Here is a 23794-nt window from a genome sequence, read left to right as displayed (position 1 = left end):
TTGCTGGTGCCCTGACCTGCGCTAACCTCATCAGTGTATTTTTGGCTGAACTCTTCATTTTTTAATGAGCAAAGCCCATTCACTAGGAAACATTTATTACAAGATATAATCCCCAATTTTACCCAGGTTTCATCACATTGTGTAAGAAACCATTAGTTCTCTGAAATCAAGTTTAGACTAAATGTCAAGTCATGAAACAAACTCTGATAAGCATACCATTATACTTTGTTTCAAGATAGATTTATATTTTAATCAGAGGAGATGAATTGCTTCCTGTTCTCAGCCGGACTGTCAATAAGACGCCTTGTAAACCTTATTCAGGAAATGTAATGACGGTGTTAAGAGATGATTAGAGAAACAGACTTGTCTGCATTAGTTACGACATAGCAGTCCTATAGTTAAACATATCCCAAGTGCTGGGAGGATTTCGGGTTTTGGCCTTTCATCAGCCATTGTCCTGAATAATTCTTCGTTTCAAGGGATAATGTGCCTGGGCAACTTCTATTTCTATCTGGTGTCCCTTTTTTATTCCGCATATTTTTCCACATGATACGATTTGTTGTTGTTGTTGTTGTTGTTGAGATTTTTGCTATAGGGCACATGCGCTGGCCAGAGAGAGGGAGAGACACAAAGTGAGAAATCAGCCCCCATGGGGCATGGCCACGCCCCAGTCCCTTCTCCTCCATTCTCCTGTCAGGATTTTGGGCACTCACGCACATACTCTTGGCTTGAGTTTTAGGTTGCCAAGTCTGGGACTCAAACTGCAGTTGACTACATGGGTCCAGCAATGTAACCATTGTGCAATCTGCTGGTCCCCATGTTTGGCTTAAGGGATTGGAAGTCAATTGTCCGGGTTCCTGTTGTTTTTAGAAGAGATCGGTTGTGGAATATATGAAAAAGGAAAAGATCTTCCCTTAACTGCTTTTCCACCTTCACCTGGAGGATTCAGTTCCCTCCAGTATATGGGATAGGACTGATCAGAGGTTTCCACTGTGTGCAACAATGGTTATAGTATTCTTTAATTTAAGTTTAGTTTAGTTTTTGTTACAGGGTATGTGCGTTTGCCAGAGAGAGAGAGGAAGAAAAGTGAGAAATCACCCTCCCAGGGGTGAGGGCTATGCCATAATCCTTCTCTTCCATTATTCTCTCAGGATTTTGGGCCTGCATGCACACATGCTCAGCATGCTTTTCAAGCCACCAGGTCTGGGACTCGAACTTGGCAGTTAACCATGTGGGATCCAGCTACCTTAACCTCTACACCATCTGCTGACTTTTTTATTTTCTTAATTTAAAGGCTCCTTTTAAACATAGAAAATGATTTTCAGATCCCCACATGATGGTAATTTAATATCTTTGAGAAAATACATAATGAAAAAGCTACTGAGTACTTAGTAGTAGTTTTAAATGAATTTGAATTTTATTAGCCACACTGGTGTATCCATACATGTGAAGCATGGTTGTGCCTGCATGCTATCAGGTGTTATTCACTCACATTGTGATGTTCTATGTGAATAGGGATTTGTGAGCCCCTTCGCATATCACTGCAGACTCCCAAAGTCTATGGACTGGCATAGAATGAGTTTCTGATGAATCCCTGCTAGGTCATTCTTGGCATTTTTATCCATAGTGCCTTTCTTCCGATATGATACTGTATTTAACCCATGAATGGTTTAGAAGTGTGTGGGTGTTTTCCTGGTTTCTTTTGTTATCAGTTTCCAACCTCCTTACAAACATTGTGGTCGGAGAATACAGTCAGATGCTACAGAACCTTGGAAATACTCGGATACTTGCTTTATGGCTTAGCAAATGATCGATTTTTATAAATCTGCCATGCAGACTTGGTGTTCTATAATGGATGCTAAGTCTAGATATATACCTATTAGATCAAACTTGTTTACTGGGCCAGCAGGTGGCCTGGTGGTTAAGACACTGGATGGCCAGCCATGGTTCAAGTCCTGAACCTGGTGGCTTGCTCTCCCTCTCTCTCTCTGGTCAAATTAGATAATAATAATAATGATGATGACAAATAAAATTAAAATTAAATAATTCTTTTAAAAGAACTTGTTAGTGAGACCGTCAGTTAGTGTAATGGCTATGTCGCTGGACTCCCACGTAGTCGACTGCGGTTCAAGTCCCGGACCCGGGCGCATGTGCATGCGTGCCCAAGATCCCGAGAGGAGAATGGAGAAGGGATCACGGCATGACCATCTCCTCTGGGGGGTGATTTCTCGCTTCCTGTTTCTCTGTCTGTCTCTGTCTGTCTGATGAGCGCACATGCCCTATAGCAAAAACCTCTCAAAAAAAAAATACTTGTTAATTATACTGTTCTAATTTTTTCTATGCCCATAGAATTTATCTTATTATTCAGAGAGTTGTGTAAGTATCCCACTGTGGTGGTAGATTTCTCAGCTTCTTTACGTAGTTTTGTTTTTGTTTTATATCATTTAGTGCTGTGTCATCAAGTGATAAATGTATAAATATTTTCTATTTTCCTTGTGAATTGAACTTTTTTATTATACATTTATTGACTCTAATTTTTTTAAATTCTTGGTCTATTTGTAAATATTTTCTTAGTGCAATTTAATGTTATTTTTGTACCACATTTTGTGAGTGGGATTGGAGTTTAAGCATATGCAGATTGTATAGTTTTCCTATACAATCTTTCAAGATTCTTATGTTTTCGTTTGTGTGTCTTTTAAATAACCTACATCTGTTTTGTTTAGTTTTCTGCTAGGTGTACAAATCTTTGTGTTGTTTTTTTTTTCAATTGAGGTATATGTTTATTTGTATTTTTTATAGATTACTTTTTTTATTTCTACCATCTTTGTGCTATTTATATTGCTTTTTTTGGTTACTTTTTCCCCCTTTTTCTGTTTTCTTTAGGATTTATTCTAAGTCCTCCCTCCTCCCACATACTGCATTCTTTTTCCTCTATTGTTAAGACAGTGCATGTTCTATTTCTGTGGTCTTAGTGTCTATCCTAGCTGGGGCTTTTTTTTTTTTCTTAGAAAGATTTTTGCTATAGGGCAGGTGTGCTCACCAGAAACAGAGAGAAACAGAGAGACAGAAAGCAAGAAATCACCACCTCCCCCAGGGAGGATGGTCACACCGCAGTCCCTTCTCCTCCAGTCCCCTCTCAGGATTTTGAGCATGCATGCACCTGGGTCCAGGTCCAGGATGCAAACTGTGGTCAACTACGTGGGAATCCAGTGACCTAGCCGTTTAGTCACCTGCTGGTCCCTATCCTAGCTGTTGTAAGGTGCATGTGTAACCTAAAGTCAAAAATGAATACATATTTTACCCACATCTAAACACTAAAAGAATATTAAAATGATTAAACTCTGATATTCTTCTGCCAACTTTTAACAGTTCTAGTCTATTATCATCCTCTATGTGCAACACACTGGACATTTACTGAGCAATATGTCATACTAAATAGGTTGATTCACTAACCTATTTAGTAGTATGTTTTGCATATTATTCCTATGTGCATCCAGACCTTCAGATGGAATACTCTTCCTTTTGCCCAAAATACTTCATTCAATGTTTCTTTAGCAAAACTCTTGTAGTAGAAAACTCTGTTTTTGTTTTTCTTAGCTTGCCTTCTGAAAACATGGTTTCTCAGGATACGGAACTTTAGTTTGGTAGCTGTTTTATTCAATTGTACAGAAGATAATATTTCATTGCTTTCTGGCATCCATTGGTTCTACTTAGGAGTCAGCAATTCTTCTTATTTCTTTCTTCCACGAGGCTAAGACAGAGAAAGAGAGACCAGAACCCCCAATGGGATCATTCTGCAGTATCACAGTGACGCGGCTGGTTGCAGATTTTTTTATCAAATTATTAGACTTCCTACATCTGAGGTTATCTTATAACAATGCTGGGAAGTTCTAAGATAATGATAGTGTCTTTTGAATATTTCCTTTTCTATATTCTGCTTATTACTCTTTTTTAGTACTCTTATTAGAAGTAAATTATCCTTTCACTCTTGTCTCTATTTTTCTTAATTTCTTTAAACATTTCCTATTTATCTCTCTGAACTACATTGAAAATAACATCTTCATATATTCCTGCCAGCTCAGTAATTCTCTCAACCATGTGACATACTTGTTTAGTATAGTGTCTCCATCCAGTATTTTATATCAGTTATAGTATTTTTTATTTATTGAAGCTTTTTAAAGTTCTTTTAATTCTGCTTTTTCATTGTTTATGGGATCCTTTTCTCTATTCAAATTTTCAGAATTGAATTGCTTTAAACATATTAAATATAATTTGTTTTTGATATTTAATTATTAACCATTTAAAACAATTAATAATTGTCAGAATTGGTCTGATAGTTCCAATATTTGAAATATGCTGTTTATCCAACTGGAGTTTGTTCATTGAATCTTGTTTTTTTGTGTGTGCTTTCTATTCTACCATTAGCGCCTTCCTTTTTTAAGAAAAGAATTATTTTATTTAACTTTATTTATTTATTTAAATTTGACCAGGAAAGGACAGAGTGAGTGAAAAAGAGAAAGAGAGAGAGAACGTGAGAAAGTAAACCACCACCAAGTCTGGGACTCAAACTGCGGTCAGCCATACGGGAGTCCAGTGCCCTTTACCACCATGCCATCTGTCAGACCCAGCTCCTCCTTTTTCTTGGAATTTTGACTATGAGAATGCTTTGATTTCATTATTATAAAATCCCCTGTTTGTATTGGTTTTGTAGGTTGCTTAGATTATTCTTACCAGAGAAACTTTTTATATTATATTCTTCCTTTGAAGTTTTTTACACTGAAAATCTAATATGAATGCTACTTATGTGAGCAAGTACTTGTGGTTACACATTCAAAGGAGAGACCCTCTCCTTCCCACCCCATACCACCCCCACATACACACATCAAGGTGGAGACAGACAAGTTTCCTAGCTGCTCCTCCCCCCTGCATTATCCATCTACAAAGGATATACTGTTTAGGGCCGTACTTTATAAGAGAGTTTCCTGTTATGTGTTGGGGAAGGGTGGAATCTGGGCTTTTTATCTCTTATGTTCTAGACCCTGTGAAACTCTCGGACTTAAAAGTCTGTCTCCAGAGTTTAAGAAGAGTCTGAAGATAAAACCTAACTGCATATTTATTTCCTAAAGCTCTATTTTCATTTTATTTGGAGGCTCAGTTTTATCTTTTCTTTCATACTAGTTAGGTGATACATTTTTAAGTTGTTTTTTTGTTTTTTTCATATTTAACCCAGGATCTTTGATTGGAATGGACATTCACAGTGACTAAACCACTGATTTACCAAAAACAAACACGTGTTGCTTTATTTTATTCTCCTACTATTCCTGTTATATGAGGAAGAAGGGTTAATATGATTGCTACATTCAATAATGAATTTTGGATGTAAACCTAGGTCTCCTGACTCAAGTCCATGGATATTTGCTTTGTTTCATTTCTTGTTTTTTTTTCAAGATTTTTTGCCTTAGGGCATGTGCACTGGCCAGGAGAGAGAGATAGACAGACACAGTGTGAGGGAAGGTGAGAAATCGCCCCCTAGGGAAGATGTTCATACCACAATCCCTTCTCCTCCCAGAATCTTAGGCACGCACGCACATGTACCCAGTATGATTTTGAAACCATTGGGTCCAGGATTCAAACCGTGGTTGGCCATGTTGGAATCCAAAGAAGTAACCACTGTGCCATCTCCTGGTCCCAGATAACTTGTTTTTTATTCCCCTCCTTATCAAATGCTACAACCTCCTCCTTGAAGAAGACTTGAAGAAATAAACATATTCATCCTACCTGTTGCACTGGTTGTGTTTTGTTAACAGTGATTATTGTTAAGAGTTTTGGTCTTTCCTACATTTATTCACATTCTATGGAATTATTTCCAGTGATAGCCTGGCCAAGCCCAACTCTGACATGTTTGAAATATCTGCAGAGTTGTTAGATAGGCATGCCTGCATCAGACTTACTGCTTTGTTTTTGGACACACTGGATTTCTTTTGGAAAATTAGAGAAAGCATTCAGATTCTTACACAGAGTATCTTAAAGCCAGTTCCTTTATTTTGTGATGGCTTATAAGCGCCCCGAAGTATACCATGGACCATTTAAGGAAATAGTGTATTTGTTGTGAACTCAGTATCCAGAGCTTTACCTGGTTATGGAGTTATGTTACTAACAGTTTCATCTGCATCATTGATACACAGCTCCCAATTGTGGTGGGACATACACATGCCTAGTGTGATTTATAAACCACTGGGTCCGGGACTCAAACTGCAGAATTGACCATGTAGGGTTCAGCCACCTTCACTTTCATGCCAGCTGCTGGCTTTTTGAAAGCATCTTGATAAAAATTGGATAACGTGGGCCAGCAGGTAGCATGATGATTAAGACACCGGATTCCACATGGCTAACCACTGTTCTAGTCTCGGACCCCATGGCTTGAAAATTATGCCAGGCGAGTGCATACGTGCCCAAAATTCCATAGGGAGAGTGGAGGAAAAGGGAGTGCAGTGTGGCCATTCCTCCTGGGGAGATGGTTGATTACTCTCTCTCACTCTCTCTCTCCTCTCTCTCTCTCTCTTCCTCTCTCATTCTCATTCTCATTCTCTCTCTCCTTTTCTTTCACTGGTGAGCACATGGGCCCTATAGCAAAACCTAAAGAAAAAACAAAATAAATAAAAAATAAATAATATATATTAATAGTTAACTAGGCAAAATGAAGGCAATTTCAGTTATGAACCCACAAAGCTTGCAGGTGATATTGATATTTTATTCCTGTGCAATTTCACATTACATGCAGTCTTTCAAAGTCACCATAACTTGTCCTCTAGCCCTTGTCTGCAGTTTTGAGTCATTCTCTGCATAGCTGCCATAGTAACTCCTAATACAGTCTTATTTGATCATGTCACCTCCCTACCTCAAATCCTGTGGGATCATGCACAGACTAACCATAGCAGTTCTACCAGACCGAATGGTGACTTCTGAGTCCTTCCCTCCCTTTATCTCTCACCATCATCAATGGACATAATTAGCAGCCCTAGTTTTTCAAAATGTCTGATCCAGCTTCATGGCTTAGGATAATGTATGCATACTGGCATCTCACAGGTATTCAAGGGAGAATTTCCAAAATGTTCACGGGAAATGTGTATTATGAAAAACTATTCATGGATCTCTAGTTTTTTCATAGCAAAATAAACATCCTCTTCTTGCTCTTTGAGACACTGCTCCCTCAGACACCTCCATGGCTCATACTCTTCCAGAAGTTAAGTCCCTGATCAAATGTCTTGATCTGCTTCTGATTGATCTTTTAAAATTGTATCAATCAGATATTGCTGCACAACAAACAACTACTAAATCTCAGTGGCACGTAACACTATTATCTCAAGGTCTACTGGGGATTGAGATAGGGTTGCTGCTTTCCCTCAAGCTACAGATCTATCTGAGCTTGGCTTCTCACTGCAGTTTGCCCTCATATCTGCTCCATATCTTTAATTTTTTTATTGTGAGATATGACGTGGAATAAGTGCTCAGGAATGTTTGCTGGATAAATGAGTAATGGAATGAATAAATATATAGAAATGAAATGAGTAAAGAAACGAACGAATATAATAGAGATTAAGTAAAAAAAAAAAATGAGCTTCACCTATCCTCTTCTAATGTGTGAAGTGATTGCTTAAGAATCTGAGGTAATTTGACCATGTCTTCCATTTTACTTTCACACGTTCAGATCAGAGAACAGGCACGTGTTTCTCAGGCCTCGTGAATGGTCGCTGTGCACAAGAGCTCCCAGGCAGAATGACAAAGATGCAGTGCTGCTGTGAGCCTGGCCGCTGCTGGGGCATCGGAAGCATCCCTGAGGCCTGTCCTGTTAGAGGATCTGGTGAGTGGCTGGACAGACCTTGTGAGGAAAATTAGTAACAATAATATCCTTTGCTCTTCCTGACGTCAAGTATACTTATGTTCTTAGTATCTTCAGTATAACCTGGGTGTTTTTGTGGGGAATAGGGTGGCATTGCTTATCTGGGATCAATTTTGATAATACCCTATTTAGTAACATCAGGCAAATTTCTGAAAGTAGATTGACTTGTTTTGTGCAAACATTTAAAAAAAAAGATTTTGAATATCAGTGTTTCAATACTGACTTTAAACCTCTTGACCTCTTTTCCAGAGTTTGAGTATCTTTGAATCATGAAAAATAATTGAATTTTAAAAAATACATACACATATATACATATATACACACATATATACATATATACGTATATACACACACAGACACACACACACACACACACACACGTACTATATGGATAAAATAAGCAAGACACATTCTTTGTTCTTTCAGAATCGCTAAGGCATAATACACCAAAATCTGTTCATTAGACCAAAAAAAAAGCAAAATTGATGCCTAGTAAATGATTCTGGAACCTCCTAGTTCCACTTGTAATAGACAAATAATAATTTCTGTCTCTCCGGATATAATGCCTTAATTCCGCAAACAGTTAAGTAAATAAGGCACTTGCTATATTCTTGTTTCTCTTTGCTCGACTTTGATACTTGGACAGATAAGGAGCAGATTTAAAGTCTTACTTGGATATTGTCTACCATTAAAATCTTTGACAGAACAAAAGATTATTCTGGAGCCATATTTATACCTAATCCCTTAGAGAGAAGAAAAGAGACAGGAAAAATAAGTGTAATACCAAGGAGGATTCAAGGAAAGCCAAGAATATAGAATGAACTACCTAAAGCTTTCATTTTCATCCATGTAGGCAAAGTTCTTGCATGCACAGTTATGTCTGGAATTGTAAAAACTACACTCAGGAGCATAAAAAAAAATGTACATATAGTGATTCTTTGGTTTGACAATTTAGTTAAAATAGTATGGCATACAGGTTCTTAATATTTTCTGAAATATCTATACCTTTTCATTGTTAGTGCCAGCACTGAAAACTATCAAGATAGTAACCTTCTTATTTATAGTGTATGTAGGACAGTTGCAATCATCTAGGGCAACCCAGTAGCTTTGACTGTGCAGGAAGACGCCATTTGGGTTTAACTAAACTTTCTTTTCTTCTAGAGGAACATCGTAGACTTTGCATGGATGGACTTCCAATGGGAGGGATTCCAGGAAGTGCTGGTTCCAGACCTGGAGGCACTGGGGGGAATGGCTTTGCCCCAAGTGGCAACGGCAATGGCTATGGGCCAGGAGGGACAGGCTTCATCCCCATCCCTGGAGGCAATGGCTTTTCTCCTGGCATTGGGGGAGCCGGTGTGGGGGCCGGGGGACAAGGTCCTATCATCACTGGACTAAGTAAGTGGTCACTTTTCCTGCAGACTCTTTTAGTTTTCTGCTTTGAGTAATATTATAATATCGAATGTGTTTTTTATTTTCCAAAAGAGGGATGTGTGTTTGTGTGAGAGAGTTTTATGTGTGAGTGTGTGAAAGAGAGAGAGAGAAAGCGAGAGAGAGAGAGAGAGAGAACCTACTTTAGGGTCTAACATATAGTAATACTAAATTTAGAAAAATACGAGTTTTTTCAGTTCTATAAACGTTTGGCTAAACTGAAGAAAAGAATGTGTGACCCAGGCTCTTTTTGAAAACCTAAATGAGAACCCAATAATACTCCAATCCAAATGACGCCACTAAAAAGCATGTTTTAGGTTCTAAAGAATTTCACTTGATCATTTGATGCTGCCTTATTCACGCACCCCTTGAGCAATTTTCCAGAGCCCTTTCTTAACCGAGATAAGCTGAACAAGTCTTGCTCTGTGCCTATCCAAATATTGTAATGCGCATATCTTTCTTTTCCTCACCCTTTTGTGTTAAATTGCTTAAGAAACTGAGAACCATGGGCTTCAGACCAGTTTTGGCATTCGTGTACTTAACATTTAAGTTCATTCTTTTTAAAAGCGCTGCTCTTGCTAATAATATTTAATGATGTCCCACAGTGTTATGTTTATTCTTTTTGGCTTCTTGCCTCTTTACTCTATCTGAATATTCAGCAAAGTATGAAAAAGAAATGGAGAACACTCAAATGTGCAGTAGAACATTCCTGAACTTTTAAAAAGACATCATTATAGGCAAAATTTCCAGATGTGTAACTTAACAAATGCATGTTACAATCATGTCTTAAGAATATTTGGTAGATCATCTACATTAAACTTAATAATGTGGACTTTTAATATACACCTAATTAATTTACTGTTAAATATCTTTTAAAAAATCAACTCAACACAAGCAAAATGAGAAATAGTGATTAACTGTTTAAAAAAATACTTAGAATAATAATAATAATGATTGGGAAAAACATAGAAAAGATACTGAATGATGAAGTGGGAAGATTAAGGTCTCTGTATTGACTGACATGCATGGCATTCCCTTTTGAAAAAGCAATGTAATACACTGTAAAGTTATATGTAATCCAATGTAATATAAAGAAGATTATGATGATAATAATAAATAAATAAATAAATAAAAATCAACTCTAAGGGGCCAGCATTTGGTGCAGCAGTTAAGATGCTGGACTCCCACATGGCAAACCATGGTTCCAGTCCCAAACCCGGTGGCTTGAAACATGCCAGGTGTGTGTACGTGTGGGCCTAAAATCCCAAGAGGAGAATAGAGAAGAAGGGATTGTGGCGTGGCCATCCCCCAGGGGGTGACTTCTCACTTTTCCTCTCTCTGTTTTTGTTTGTCTTTCTGGCAAGCACACATGCTCTATGGCAAAAAGTCCAAAAAAAGGGAAAAAAAATAAGTCTAAGGAAAGTGATACGTGTGGTAATGATTAAACATTACTTGTGCTTTAATTTTCCATAGCAATTCTGAACCAGACGATAGACATTTGTAAGCACCACGCTAACCTTTGTTTAAATGGGCGCTGCATCCCCACCGTTTCCAGCTACCGGTGTGAGTGCAACATGGGCTACAAGCAGGACGCCAGTGGAGACTGCATAGGTAAGTCATGGCTCTCCAGGCATCCTCAGTGTTTGAACAGCTGTTAGACTACAGGAAGAAGTGGGACGGAATATGGTTTTGTCTTGAAAAGTCTTTTGAAATCAAACTAATTTCCACTTTCTCCTCTGTTCGTACCCTTTAACCTACTGCAGAGCTAGATCACCAAGAATTTCCCAGATTTTCAGGTTCTCAATACAGGTTGAGTATTCTTTATCCAATGCTTGGGGCCAGAGTATTTTAAACTTTGCCTTTTTTGGTTTTGTTTTCTGATTTTGAAACATTTGCATATACATAATGACATATCTTGGGGGATGGAGCCCATGTCTAAACATGAAATTCATCTGTTTCCTATACATCTTACACTCATAGCCAGAAGGTAATTTTACATACTATTTTTGTATTGCAGTGTTTCATTTGACTTGTCACATGAGGTCAGGTATGGAATTTTCTATTTCTGGCATCGCTCAGGCATTCAAACAGTGTCAGATTTTGGAGTATTTCAGAATTTGAGTTTGTGGGTTAGGAATGGTCAACCTGTATTTTGACTCTGTGTCTGACTCTTCTTTCCCTTCATTCACAGAATTGCTTATTCTTAATATAAACTAAATATGAAAAGGAATCTATTGTGTTCATAAGTTCACTATGTTCTGCAGATTTGTCCAAAGTTGACAGTGTTCTCTGTAATATTTGAAAAATTATATATGATAATCTCACCATCAAACTAATCAGAATGCCTTTAAATACTGAAAAACTAACCACGCACACAGCAGTAAATACTCCTGAACTCAAAATTTTAAGCTTGACTGTATTTAACTCTGGCATCAAATACAGTCTTTTGTTTGCCTTGAAGTGACGAGCTTACTTTATTATTCTCAAGAAAATGTCTGCCAAATTGATGAGTCTGAATAACTGTAATTTGTCAGTCATTCTTCAAGCAAAAGTAGTATTTTGTGGAAAAGACTGCTCATTTAGTGCATAATTCATACGATTTCACAGATGCTGTTTCTTGAGAACACTCATGGTATGTCAGTCAGCAATGAAGTGCAATGTGCAATGTCCGTTTTATCACAGATGTGTGTGTGTGTGTGTGTATGTGTATATGTGTGTATTTTTAAGAGAGATTTTTGCTATTGGGTGTGTGTACCCACCAGAGAAACAGAAAGAGAGAAAGTGAGAAATCACCTCCCCCCCCTCCCACCAGAGAGGGATGGCCATGCTACAGTCCCTTCTGCATGATCCTCAGGATTTTGGGCACTCACACACAGGCACCCAAGCATGAGTTTTGAGCCTCTTGGTCTGGGATTCAAACTGTGGTTGGAAGTCTAGCATCTTAACCACTATGCCACCTGCTGGCCCCAAGATATTTTTTAAATGTCTATTGAAGAGTCAAGATTTAATATAATTAAGTTTTACTGTTTCATCAATGATATTCCTAAGTCAAAGTGGCTTTGTTTTTATTAAACTGCTAGGAGTTCCCGACAGCAACTACTAGGACAGCTCAGTTCCTCTGCCTTGATTTGTACTAATACAGCATCAGCCCAAATGTTCACACAATGAAAGACGTGAAGAATGTGTTACTATGGTGGGACTAGCAGTTAGCGTAATGGCTATGTCGCTGGACTCCCATGTAGTCGACTGCGGTTCGAGTCCCAGACCTGGTGGCTTAAACTCACACCGGGCGCCTGTGCGTGTGTGCCCAAGATCCCTAGAGGAGAATGTAGGAGAAGAGATTGCAGCGTGGCCATCCTCCCTGAGGGCTGATTTCTCACTTTCTGTCTCTCTGTCTCTCTCTGTCTGGCGAGCGCACGCGCCCTATAGCAAAAACCTCTAAAAAAAAAAAAAAGAATGTGTTACTATGGTTATGAGAATAGCTTTGAATCAAAGACCCTTCTGAAAGGACCTCAGTGGCCTTTAGGGGCCTACAGACTATACCTTGAGAAAGCTGCTATTAAAAAGTCCCCAATTTTCTTCTAGGTCACATTTGAAAAGTTTATCAATGAAAGAGTTGACTGAAACTCACAAGATGTTTTCTCATAAAATCCATGGTAGACTTAGAAGTTCCAATTTAGCAAATGCCATTTTAACTGGTTTACAGTAGCAGCATATGAGAGGAGAGGCATTGAGGGGGGATCTAATCCAGCAGCAGGGTCTGTGGTAGTTCAATTACATTAGTATTTGAGTAGAATAAGAAATTTCCTGATGGAGCTAAAAAAAATTCTGACTCAATTCAGAGACATGTGAAGAGCCCATTCTATCTGGAGTTCTAAAGACTTTGAACAGTGTAGCTTTGTATACTGTTCAGGCTCCCTACTTAAGCTTAGTTCGAAATCTTGCAGAAGTTGGTCATAATCCGAAGATGTACCCCACATATGCAGACACTAGTCAAAGCTATAATTAGTACTCCCAGCTTAGGAACTTTGCCTGAAAAAAGCCAGCTAAAATTTCATCAAGGGTCTTAGATTTTCTAAATGATACTGAAAAACTAACCACGCACACAGCAGTAAATACTCCTGAACTCAAAATTTTAAGCTTGACTGTATTTAACTCTGGCATCACATACAGTCTTTTGTTTGCCTTGAAGTGACGAGCTTACTTTATTATTCTCAAGAAAATGTCTGCCAAATTGATGAGTCTGAATAACTGTAATTTGTCAGTCATTCTTCAAGCAAAAGTAGTATTTTGTGGAAAAGACTGCTCATTTAGTGCATAATTCATACGATTTCACAGATGCTGTTTCTTGAGAACACTCATGGTATGTCAGTCAGCAATGAAGTGCAATGTGCAATGTCCGTTTTATCACAGATGTGTGTGTGTGTGTGTGTATGTGTATATGTGTGTATTTTTAAGAGAGATTTTTGCTATTGGGTGTGTGTACCCACCAGAGAAACAGAAAGAGAGAAAGTGAGAAATCACCTCCCCCCCCTCCCACCAGAGAGGGATGGCCATGCTACAGTCCCTTCTGCATGATCCTCAGGATTTTGGGCACTCACACACAGGCACCCAAGCATGAGTTTTGAGCCTCTTGGTCTGGGATTCAAACTGTGGTTGGAAGTCTAGCATCTTAACCACTATGCCACCTGCTGGCCCCAAGATATTTTTTAAATGTCTATTGAAGAGTCAAGATTTAATATAATTAAGTTTTACTGTTTCATCAATGATATTCCTAAGTCAAAGTGGCTTTGTTTTTATTAAACTGCTAGGAGTTCCCGACAGCAACTACTAGGACAGCTCAGTTCCTCTGCCTTGATTTGTACTAATACAGCATCAGCCCAAATGTTCACACAATGAAAGACGTGAAGAATGTGTTACTATGGTGGGACTAGCAGTTAGCGTAATGGCTATGTCGCTGGACTCCCATGTAGTCGACTGCGGTTCGAGTCCCAGACCTGGTGGCTTAAACTCACACCGGGCGCCTGTGCGTGTGTGCCCAAGATCCCTAGAGGAGAATGTAGGAGAAGAGATTGCAGCGTGGCCATCCTCCCTGAGGGATGATTTCTCACTTTCTGTCTCTCTGTCTCTCTCTGTCTGGCGAGCGCACGCGCCCTATAGCAAAAACCTCTAAAAAAAAAAAAAAGAATGTGTTACTATGGTTATGAGAATAGCTTTGAATCAAAGACCCTTCTGAAAGGACCTCAGTGGCCTTTAGGGGCCTACAGACTATACCTTGAGAAAGCTGCTATTAAAAAGTCCCCAATTTTCTTCTAGGTCACATTTGAAAAGTTTATCAATGAAAGAGTTGACTGAAACTCACAAGATGTTTTCTCATAAAATCCATGGTAGACTTAGAAGTTCCAATTTAGCAAATGCCATTTTAACTGGTTTACAGTAGCAGCATATGAGAGGAGAGGCATTGAGGGGGGATCTAATCCAGCAGCAGGGTCTGTGGTAGTTCAATTACATTAGTATTTGAGTAGAATAAGAAATTTCCTGATGGAGCTAAAAAAAATTCTGACTCAATTCAGAGACATGTGAAGAGCCCATTCTATCTGGAGTTCTAAAGACTTTGAACAGTGTAGCTTTGTATACTGTTCAGGCTCCCTACTTAAGCTTAGTTCGAAATCTTGCAGAAGTTGGTCATAATCCGAAGATGTACCCCACATATGCAGACACTAGTCAAAGCTATAATTAGTACTCCCAGCTTAGGAACTTTGCCTGAAAAAAGCCAGCTAAAATTTCATCAAGGGTCTTAGATTTTCTAAATGATTTTGGACTCCCAGATTCCACTGCCTGAGTATTTTATAGACTTTTGGTGCTTCTATTGAATTACCTTTATACTTTTGTTAAAAATCAGTTACCCATGTACGTTCAGTTTATTTCTAGACTCTGTATTCTGTTTCATTCATCTATTTCTATCCCAATACCACACTGTTATGATAACTGCAGCTTTATAATATTTTGAAATCAAGTAGTATTAGTTCTCTAACTTTGTTTTTGTTTTTGTTTTCAAAATTGTCTTGACTATTCTAGGTCATTTATATTTCAATACAGAAACAGATTTTATAATCGGTTTGTCAGTTTTACAAACAATAAACAAAAAAGACCTGCCGTGATTTTTATTGACTACATTAAATCTATAATTCAATTTCAAGAGAATTGACATTTAGTCATACTGTATCTTCCAACCCGTGAACATGGTATATCTATTTATTTAGGCGTTCTCTAATTTCTCTCAGAAATACATTGTAGCTTTAAATAAAGTTCTTCTTTGTATCATGTCAGATTATTTCTAAAAATTTTAATTTTTTTTTTTTTTTTTCGAGTTTTTCACTGTAGGGCGCGTGCGCTTGCCAGACAGACAGAGAGAGACATAGAGACAGAAAGCGAGAAATCACCCCCCAGGGGGGATGGTCACGCCGCAATCCCTTCTCCTCCATTCTCCTCTCGGGATCTTGGGCACGCACGCACACGTGCCCGGCGTGAGTTTTTTTTAAGCCACCGGGTCCGGGACACGAACCGCGGTCGACTACGTGGGAGTCCAGTGACATAGCCATTACGCTAACTGCTGGTTCCCTAAAAATTTCAATTTTTGATGTTATAGATAGGATTTTTTATTTTAGCTTACCTCTTGCTTTTAAAAATAACATTTTAAATTAATTTTCTTGCTTTATTGCTCTGGTTAAAACCTCCAGTACAATGGAATAGGTGAAATTAAATAGAAGAAGATTAATATCGTCTCTTGTTTTTGATCTAGGGTAAAACTATCTTCTGTTTTACCATTATCATGATGTCAGCTACACACTTCTTGAAGATGTCATTTATCAGTTTGATGAAGTTATGTATTTCTAGTTACTAATTATTTTATCTGAGATAGATGCTAGATTCAGTCAAATGCTTATCCTACTCATTCTGAGATGAACATTTGTTACTATGGTTGCTTACTTTAATTTCTAGGATAAGCTCTCTTTATTTTTCACATTTTATTGATTCACAAAAGATCTTAATTAAACTAAATACTTTCAATGGGAAGCACAGTTGATATAAACATATCTGTGAACACATGTTTGACTTCAGGCATGAAACTCAGTGAGAAGAATGAAACATACTATAAAGTAACACCTAGCTGAGGCTATATAGCTTACTATGGTCAGTAAGTAGATATGTTTCTTATTTACTTTTTGTTAGTTTTTTATGTTTTTTTTTAATTTCAAGAAAATCAGTTTTAGTTTTAATAAATCAAAATCAAAAAATTTTATTTTAATTTGATTTCTTAAAATCAAAAATTTTTGATTTTAAGAAAAAGTTGCTTAAGACTTAAAGCTAGTAAAAAGGTTAGGATTCTGTTCAAACAGTAGGTAGATATGAAAAACTCAAAAAACAGATATGGACAAAGCTAAAATCTAGTAACAAGTGTACTGTAGTTTTCTTTTGAAATGTTTTTTTTCCTCCCTCCATTCTTCCTTTTACCAAGGAGAGGCATAAGCTAACTTATTTGAAAAAAAAACAAAAGTTTAGTTTCAATTTGGTCTGTTACTCACACAAAACCCCCTAAGAATACTCCTTGAAGTAGTTGACTTTGCTGGAACCTTTTATAAGGAACTGCAAATTAGACTCTAAAAAGCCTCCCAAGGCATTAGAGCTAAGTCAGGAATTCACCATCTGACTGTGCCTTTAAATATCTGTACTTTAGAGATTTGTGAGCCTGTCAGGAAGTGACAATTCTATACTTACCTGCCAGGCAAAATTGTCTATGGTACAGGCAATCTTTCCAAGAACTCTTGTTGGCTTTCTTGAAATCTACCCTAGTTCCTTAGCTTTCTTATCATATCTTCAGATATGACATTCCAGTCAAAGCCTGGAAATAACCAGTATTTTCAATGTATGATGCAAGACAACAGATATTATTGAAGTTATGCAAATAATTTTGTCACAAAATAAGAATGCTCACAAATATTTTCCAATTCCAGAGGATCAGGAAGGGAGAAAAGTTTATGTTTCAATGAAAAAAAAAAAAGTATTGCTGAACCTATCAACAGCTCAAAAGAAAACAAAAATCCTTAAATCTGGAAGACAAAGCATAGAAGAAAATCAGTAATGTTTTAGTCAAAAGTCATAAAATTCTATTTCACAAGGTCAGAATTGTTACCACCATTTCAAATATCTGAATGAATTTGTACAAAGTTGGAATTATTTCTGCCTTAAATCTTTGGTAGAATTCAACAGTGAATTCATCTAGACATGGAGATTTTTTTTTTTTTGAGAAATTTTAAACTATAAATTGAATTTCTTAATCTATATAGAGCTATTAAAGTTATTTGTTTCCCCTGAGTGAGCTTTGGTGATCAGTATCTTTCAAGGAATTTTTCCATTTTATTTGAATTCTTCAATTTATTGCCATGAAGTTAATAATATACTCCTGATTTCATTTAACACTGATGGAATCTATACTGATATTTGCTTCAATATTGTTAATTTCTGTATTCTCACTTTTTTCCGTATCAGTTTGACTAAAGGTTTACCAAGCTTATTGTTCTCAGATAACTCATTTTATTTTCTGTCTTTTGTTTTATTTTCTATTTTTTGATTTGCACTCTGATTCTTCTTGTTTTCTGTCTTCTACTTAACCAAGAGTATTCATTTGAAATTTGTTTTCCCCAAGACAGGAGTTTAAGACTATACATTTTCCCATAAATATTTCTTTAGATGTATCCAACAAATTTTGATGAGTCGTGTTTTCATTTGTGTGCATGTCCAAAACTTAATGGGATGGAGAGGTGGAGAAAAAGGGATTATAGCACAATAACACCTCATTGCCAGTGCTTGCTTTCTTCCTCTCCCTCTCTCTCTCTCTCTCTCTCTCTCTCTCCCCCTGTCTGACTAGCACACTTGCCCTGAAGCAATTTAAAAACAAAGACTTGTTTTATGCCCAGAATGTGGTTTATCTTGGTAAAGTGTTTAATTTTAGATAGTTGTACTACTGTTTTCAAATTCACTTTTCTTATCAATGACTAATCTGACATTTATGCCATCTAATCTATTTTTAAGTTCTAGAAGTTCAATTGTGGTATTTTTGTAGATATTCTATATCTCTAATATTTTTAATATTTCTGTATTTTTTATTTTTCTCTAACTTTTTATAGAATATAGTTATAGTGATTGTTTCATAGCTTTCGCTGCTAATTCTTTTATTCTTTTAGAGAGAGATTTTTGCTATTGGGTACGTGCAGTCCCTGGAAAGACAGAGAAAGAGAGACAGAAAGCAGAAACTCATCCCCCAGGGGGGGATGGCCATATCACAATCCCTTCTCCTCCATTCTCCCCTTGGGATCTTGGGGCTGCACGCACATGCTCCTGGCTTGAATTTTAAGCTGTTGTGTTTGGCACTTGAACAGGGTCAACGACGTGGGAGTCCAGTAACATAACCATTACTCCATTGGCTGGTCCCCTCTCTGCTAATTCTTCCATTTGTATTAGTTCCAGGATGATTACAGTTCTTTGATTAATCTCGATAGAGATCTTTTTTCTTGTTTCTTTGCAAGCCTATTTATTCATACTTGAACACTGTTTTGAATTGTACCTTGCTTAATATCTTTGTTCTGAGATATTTTCATTTATTTAGAAATGATTTGCTCTTTTCAAATCTTACTTTTAAGATTTCTTACTGGAGTAAGGTAAAGTCTAGGACCCATTATTCTGCACTAGTGAGGCCTAATCTTTCTGTGTACGCTTCCCAGTATCCCATAAGATTTAAAAATGACTGTTGGAATGAGACTATTCCTGGCCCTGTGTAGTGACCAGAAACTTCTATCTTGATTCCTTTTGCAAAATTCTTCTGGCCTCGGGTTGTTCCCTCTTGTATGTGCTTCTCTGTGACCTGCTGAATATTTGACACTGCAGTCACAGCTTCTCTTCTTTCTTTCTTTTTTTGGCAAATTGTAAACTTTCTTTGAAAATCAGCAGTTCATTCTTATCTCTATTGACCGTCTGTAGATATTTGAAAGTGATAACAGGTACATAAGTTATCAGAGTGTAGAGGTTGCGGGGTGAATCATCACCCCTTATGGTTTCTGGACAGCCACTCACAGACTCCATATGGAATGTTCCTTGCTCCTTTGACCCAGACAGCTTTGTTGAGTGTGGTATCGATGTACACATCTGGAGTCCCCATCTCCTTCATGACAAATTTCCAAATCCCTTCAAGTGCCTGAGGGACACATTTCTTTTTTTCTTTTCTTTTTCCTTTTCTTTAAATTTATTTTTTTACATTAATTCACTATACATCATTACAGCATACAAAATGAATTTTCCATCCAGAATACACTGTATATTGGCTCAGTCAAGCACATCAACATACATGTTATCAACAAATAATTTTCCATTTCTTATGTCTTGTATATTTTGCTTTTTTTTTTTTTTTGCCATCCTTGATTCCCTATCCCTCATCCTCTGCTGTGTCCCACCCGCTTCCCACATTGTATCTGGTACCCATGGTAGCTTTCTATGCCCTCCCCCCTCATTTAATTGATTTGCTAATGTTTCTTTAAGCCTATGCCATGGATGTACTTGTGAATGTCTATGGTGTGTTCTCGGGTCACCAATCCATTGATGGCATTGTGTTACTTCTCACCACTCTTCTTTGTGGGAGCCATTCTGCCCAGCCTGAGTTGGAAAGGTCTGGGTTCTCTTTCTGTGCAACTCTCCCTTCTCTAGTCTTCTGTGTGCGTAAACCCAGGTGGTTTGAGTTTGGCCTCTGAGCGCTGTCTACTCTACTTTAGAAGTTTGCTGTAGTCTTCTTGGGTTCTCTTCCTGTACCATGGTCTGAAAACTCTGTCAAAGTCAGAAATTTTAATAGTCATGATACTCACCATGTTTCTTCCTCATCTCTCAGGAACCTGTGTTCTTTGATACTTTATGTCAAGTTTCTTAAGAACCTTATTTGGAACCAGCAGATGAGATAATGGTTATGTCACTGGACTCCCACATGGTCGACCACAGTTCGAGTTCCAGACCTGATGGCTTAAACTTACCCCAGCCTTGTGTGCACGCGTGCCCAAAATCCTGGAAGGAGAATGGAGGAGGAGGGATTGCGGTGTGGCCATTCTCCCCAAGGGGTGATTTCTCGCTTTCTGTCTCTCTGTCTTTCAGGCAAGCACAAGCACTTTATAGCAAAGATCTCTCAAAAAAAAAAAAAAAAGGAAAAGAAAAGAAAAAACTATTTTGTATCTTTTGTCTATTCAGATGTTTTAGGAGAGATGGCAAATCAACCATCTTCTGCTAAGAGCAGAAGTCTTTCCTATTTTTTCAGTGTAAAGATCATCTAGCATGAAATAAATGGAAACAAGCAAACAAAAAAAAGGTTTTCTTATTCTTTTTTTTTTTTGCATTTTGGGGTTTTTTTTGTTTGTTGTTGTTGCTGTTGTTGTTGTTTTTAGATTTTTGCCATGGAGTGCATGATCCCTCAAGAGATTGAGAGAGAAAGGAAAAGTGAGAAATAACCTCTGTTCCCCAAGGAAGATGGCCACATCACAAACCATTCTCCATTCCTCTCTCAGGATTTTAGGCACACATGCACATGTGCCCTGAGTGATTCTTAAGCCAATGGGTCCAGAACTTGAACTGGAATCATCCATGTGGGAATCCAGCGCCTTAACCACCACACAACCTACTGGCCCCAAGAAAATTTTTATAAGAAGCCCAGACAAGAAATTATAACAATGACACAGGATTGTAGGACAGCAACATGATTATCCAGACCCAATGTTGACGGTACAGATAATGGCACCCTCTAGGGTACTGGAGCTGTGTGGAGACCCAGGTTTGATTCCTGTGCCAACATGAACGTGCCAGGTGTGGTTGCACGTGCCTGGAACCTTATCTATTTTAGAGACTGGGGCAGGGGGACCAGAGCACAGTGAGACCCTGTCAAAAATACCCGTGTTTTTCTATCTCCCTTTTATTCTCTTTCTCTATGTCTTGCTCCCTCCCTCTCACCCCCCCCAAAAAGATTCTAAAGATATTTAGGAAGTTGATCAATAGGATAGCTCAGTTGTGAGGAGTGAAAGAGAGGAAAGTCACAATGAGACCCAAGTTTCCGACTGAGCAAAATGGATATATGATGGTGTCATCAACACGGAGAAAAGGTGCAGATTGGGAGGACACACCGGTTGAGTCTTTTTGGACTTGCTGAGTTTTAGATATCTAGGACATCTAATTATAGGACGTTAATGCTAAGAGGAGTGTTCGGGCTAGAGTTGCAGATTTAGGAGTCGACAACGTGCAGGGAAGTGTTAGAACCATGACAGTCTATACTGTCACCCAGACTGAGCAACAGGAAGTGAAAACATGACAGTAGTACCGAGGCTGGAATCCTGGAAGAGTCACTTTTAAGACCTGTAAGGAAAACTTAGAAATGGTCTTGGAGAAACAGTAACATAATCTACAGCAGAGTTTGTCACTGAAGCTGTGCAGGGCCACACTTTCAAGAGAAAAGTAGCACCAAGATGTTGAATGCAGCAGAGAAAACAAATGCATATCAAAAAAATCTGCTGAATTTGGTGATTTAGAAGGTTGGGATGATCTTTTAAGAGTGGTTGGGACCAGCAGAGGACATAGCAGTTATATAACTGGACTCCCACGTGACTGACTACTATTTGAGTCCTGGACCCAGTGGCTTTAAAATCATGCTAGATGCATGTGTGTACATGCCCAAGATTCCAGGAGGAAAATGGAGGGAGAAGGGATTGTGGTGTGGCCATCCCTTCTGGGGGTGATTTCTCACTTTCCCTCTCTGTCTCTGGTGAGAGCACACTCCCTAAAAGCAAAAACTGCTAAAAGAAAAAAAATAGAGAGTGGTTTTAGGATGGTGGCAAGGAAGCGATTTTGATGTTATTCTTTCAAAAATCATGCTAGATGCATGTGTGTACATGCCCAAGATTCCAGGAGGAAAATGGAGGGAGAAGGGATTGTGGTGTGGCCATCCCTTCTGGGGGTGATTTCTCACTTTCCCTCTCTGTCTCTGGTGAGAGCACACTCCCTAAAAGCAAAAACTGCTAAAAGAAAAAAAATAGAGAGTGGTTTTAGGATGGTGGCAAGGAAGCGATTTTGATGTTATTCTTTCATGTATTCATAATGTTAGCAAATAATCATATATATGTTTAGTCAGCAGCATAACCCTACATACCAGATTTTTGTTCATGTCTCCTGGTAAACAGTACAATGAGATGCCACTACAGAGAGAGTATCACAGTTTTTCCAAGTTAAATTGAAAAGATCCAGGTGCACTATGATTATAAAAGAAAACGTGGGCCAAGCCTGTTTTAGAAAAGCCAATTATTTAAAACGGTGTGAAGGAAATCAAGATCAGGGGTATTAAGTAAGGCTTAGCTCGAGATCCCCATGTACAGATGCACAGGCTTTGCACCACATGCCCCTGCAGGGTACCGTACCCATAATCTATATAAATAGCCTGTGCTAAGCTGTGCCGTGTACACCGTGTGCAGTAACCCCGGCCTGGCTGACTGTTCGATGCCTACTCAAGTGTCAGATCACCTGAGTCATGATATTATTTGGGGGCACCATGAAATACTGATAATACATTTTTTTATATGACTTGAAGTTATTTCGCCACCAGAAAATATGCTTGTAAGTATACAGTATATAAAATATCCTGTCTTGCGCATATATGTACAATAACAAATATTCATGAACTTTATGCTAATTCATATTTTAATAACAAATTGTTTTTATCGTACGAATCTGTTATTAAAAATATAAAGTTAATGAATATTTATTATTCATATGTCACTGCAGGATACACTAACCAACCAAAAGACATAGGCCCAAACTTAATATTTTCTGTAAATTAGCCAAAGACCACCGTTTGTGTCACACTGACATTCAGGTGCACCTGATGGTAGCTTCAGTAAAACAAAAGGAGGAATCTAGTACTCTGGGGGAGGATGTATATGAGGAAACTTCAAAAAGTTTGTAGAAAAAATAAAATATGAGCTTATTTTGGTGCAAAATTTTCTTTGAAATCCATGCATAGTTTTTTCATAATATGCATTTTCCATGAACTTTTTGACTACCCATTATATTTGTGAACCATTGGTATAATGATGAACTATCTGGAAGGATCAAAAGTTCCTTTTGGGGACCAGCAGTTAGCGTAATGGCTATGTCGCTGGACTCCCATGTAGTCGGCCGCAGTTCACGTCCTGGACTCTGAGATGGCCTACTGAGGTTCGATTCCCAAACCTGGCAGTTTGAAAATCACACTGGGCACGTGGGCATGTGTCCAAAATCCCAAGAGGAGAATGGAGGAGAAGGGATTCTGGCGTGGCCATCCCCCTGGGGGGGTGATTTCTCACTTTTTCTCTGTCTCTTTGTCTGTCTGGCAAGCGCACGCACCCTATAGCA

The 23794-nt window shown here is 38.2% G+C and overlaps 1 protein-coding gene across 1 annotated transcript in view; it reads left to right on the top strand.

Annotated features, from left to right (window-relative positions):
* Positions 1 to 23794, top strand: part of FBN2 (fibrillin 2) — a 279939-nt gene that overhangs the window by 122997 nt on the left and 133148 nt on the right. Inside the window, 3 exon segments of the mRNA XM_027775292.1 lie at positions 7709 to 7861; positions 9062 to 9295; positions 10802 to 10939. Coding sequence (XP_027631093.1) covers positions 7709 to 7861; positions 9062 to 9295; positions 10802 to 10939 — 525 coding nt within the window.

Source organism: Tupaia chinensis, unplaced genomic scaffold (genome assembly GCF_000334495.1).
Source record: "Tupaia chinensis unplaced genomic scaffold, TupChi_1.0 Scaffold000541_1, whole genome shotgun sequence".
In the NCBI taxonomy this organism is placed as follows: Eukaryota; Metazoa; Chordata; class Mammalia; order Scandentia; family Tupaiidae; genus Tupaia; species Tupaia belangeri.
Note: the sequence above shows the minus strand (reverse complement) of the source record. Positions and strands in the feature narration are given on the sequence as shown.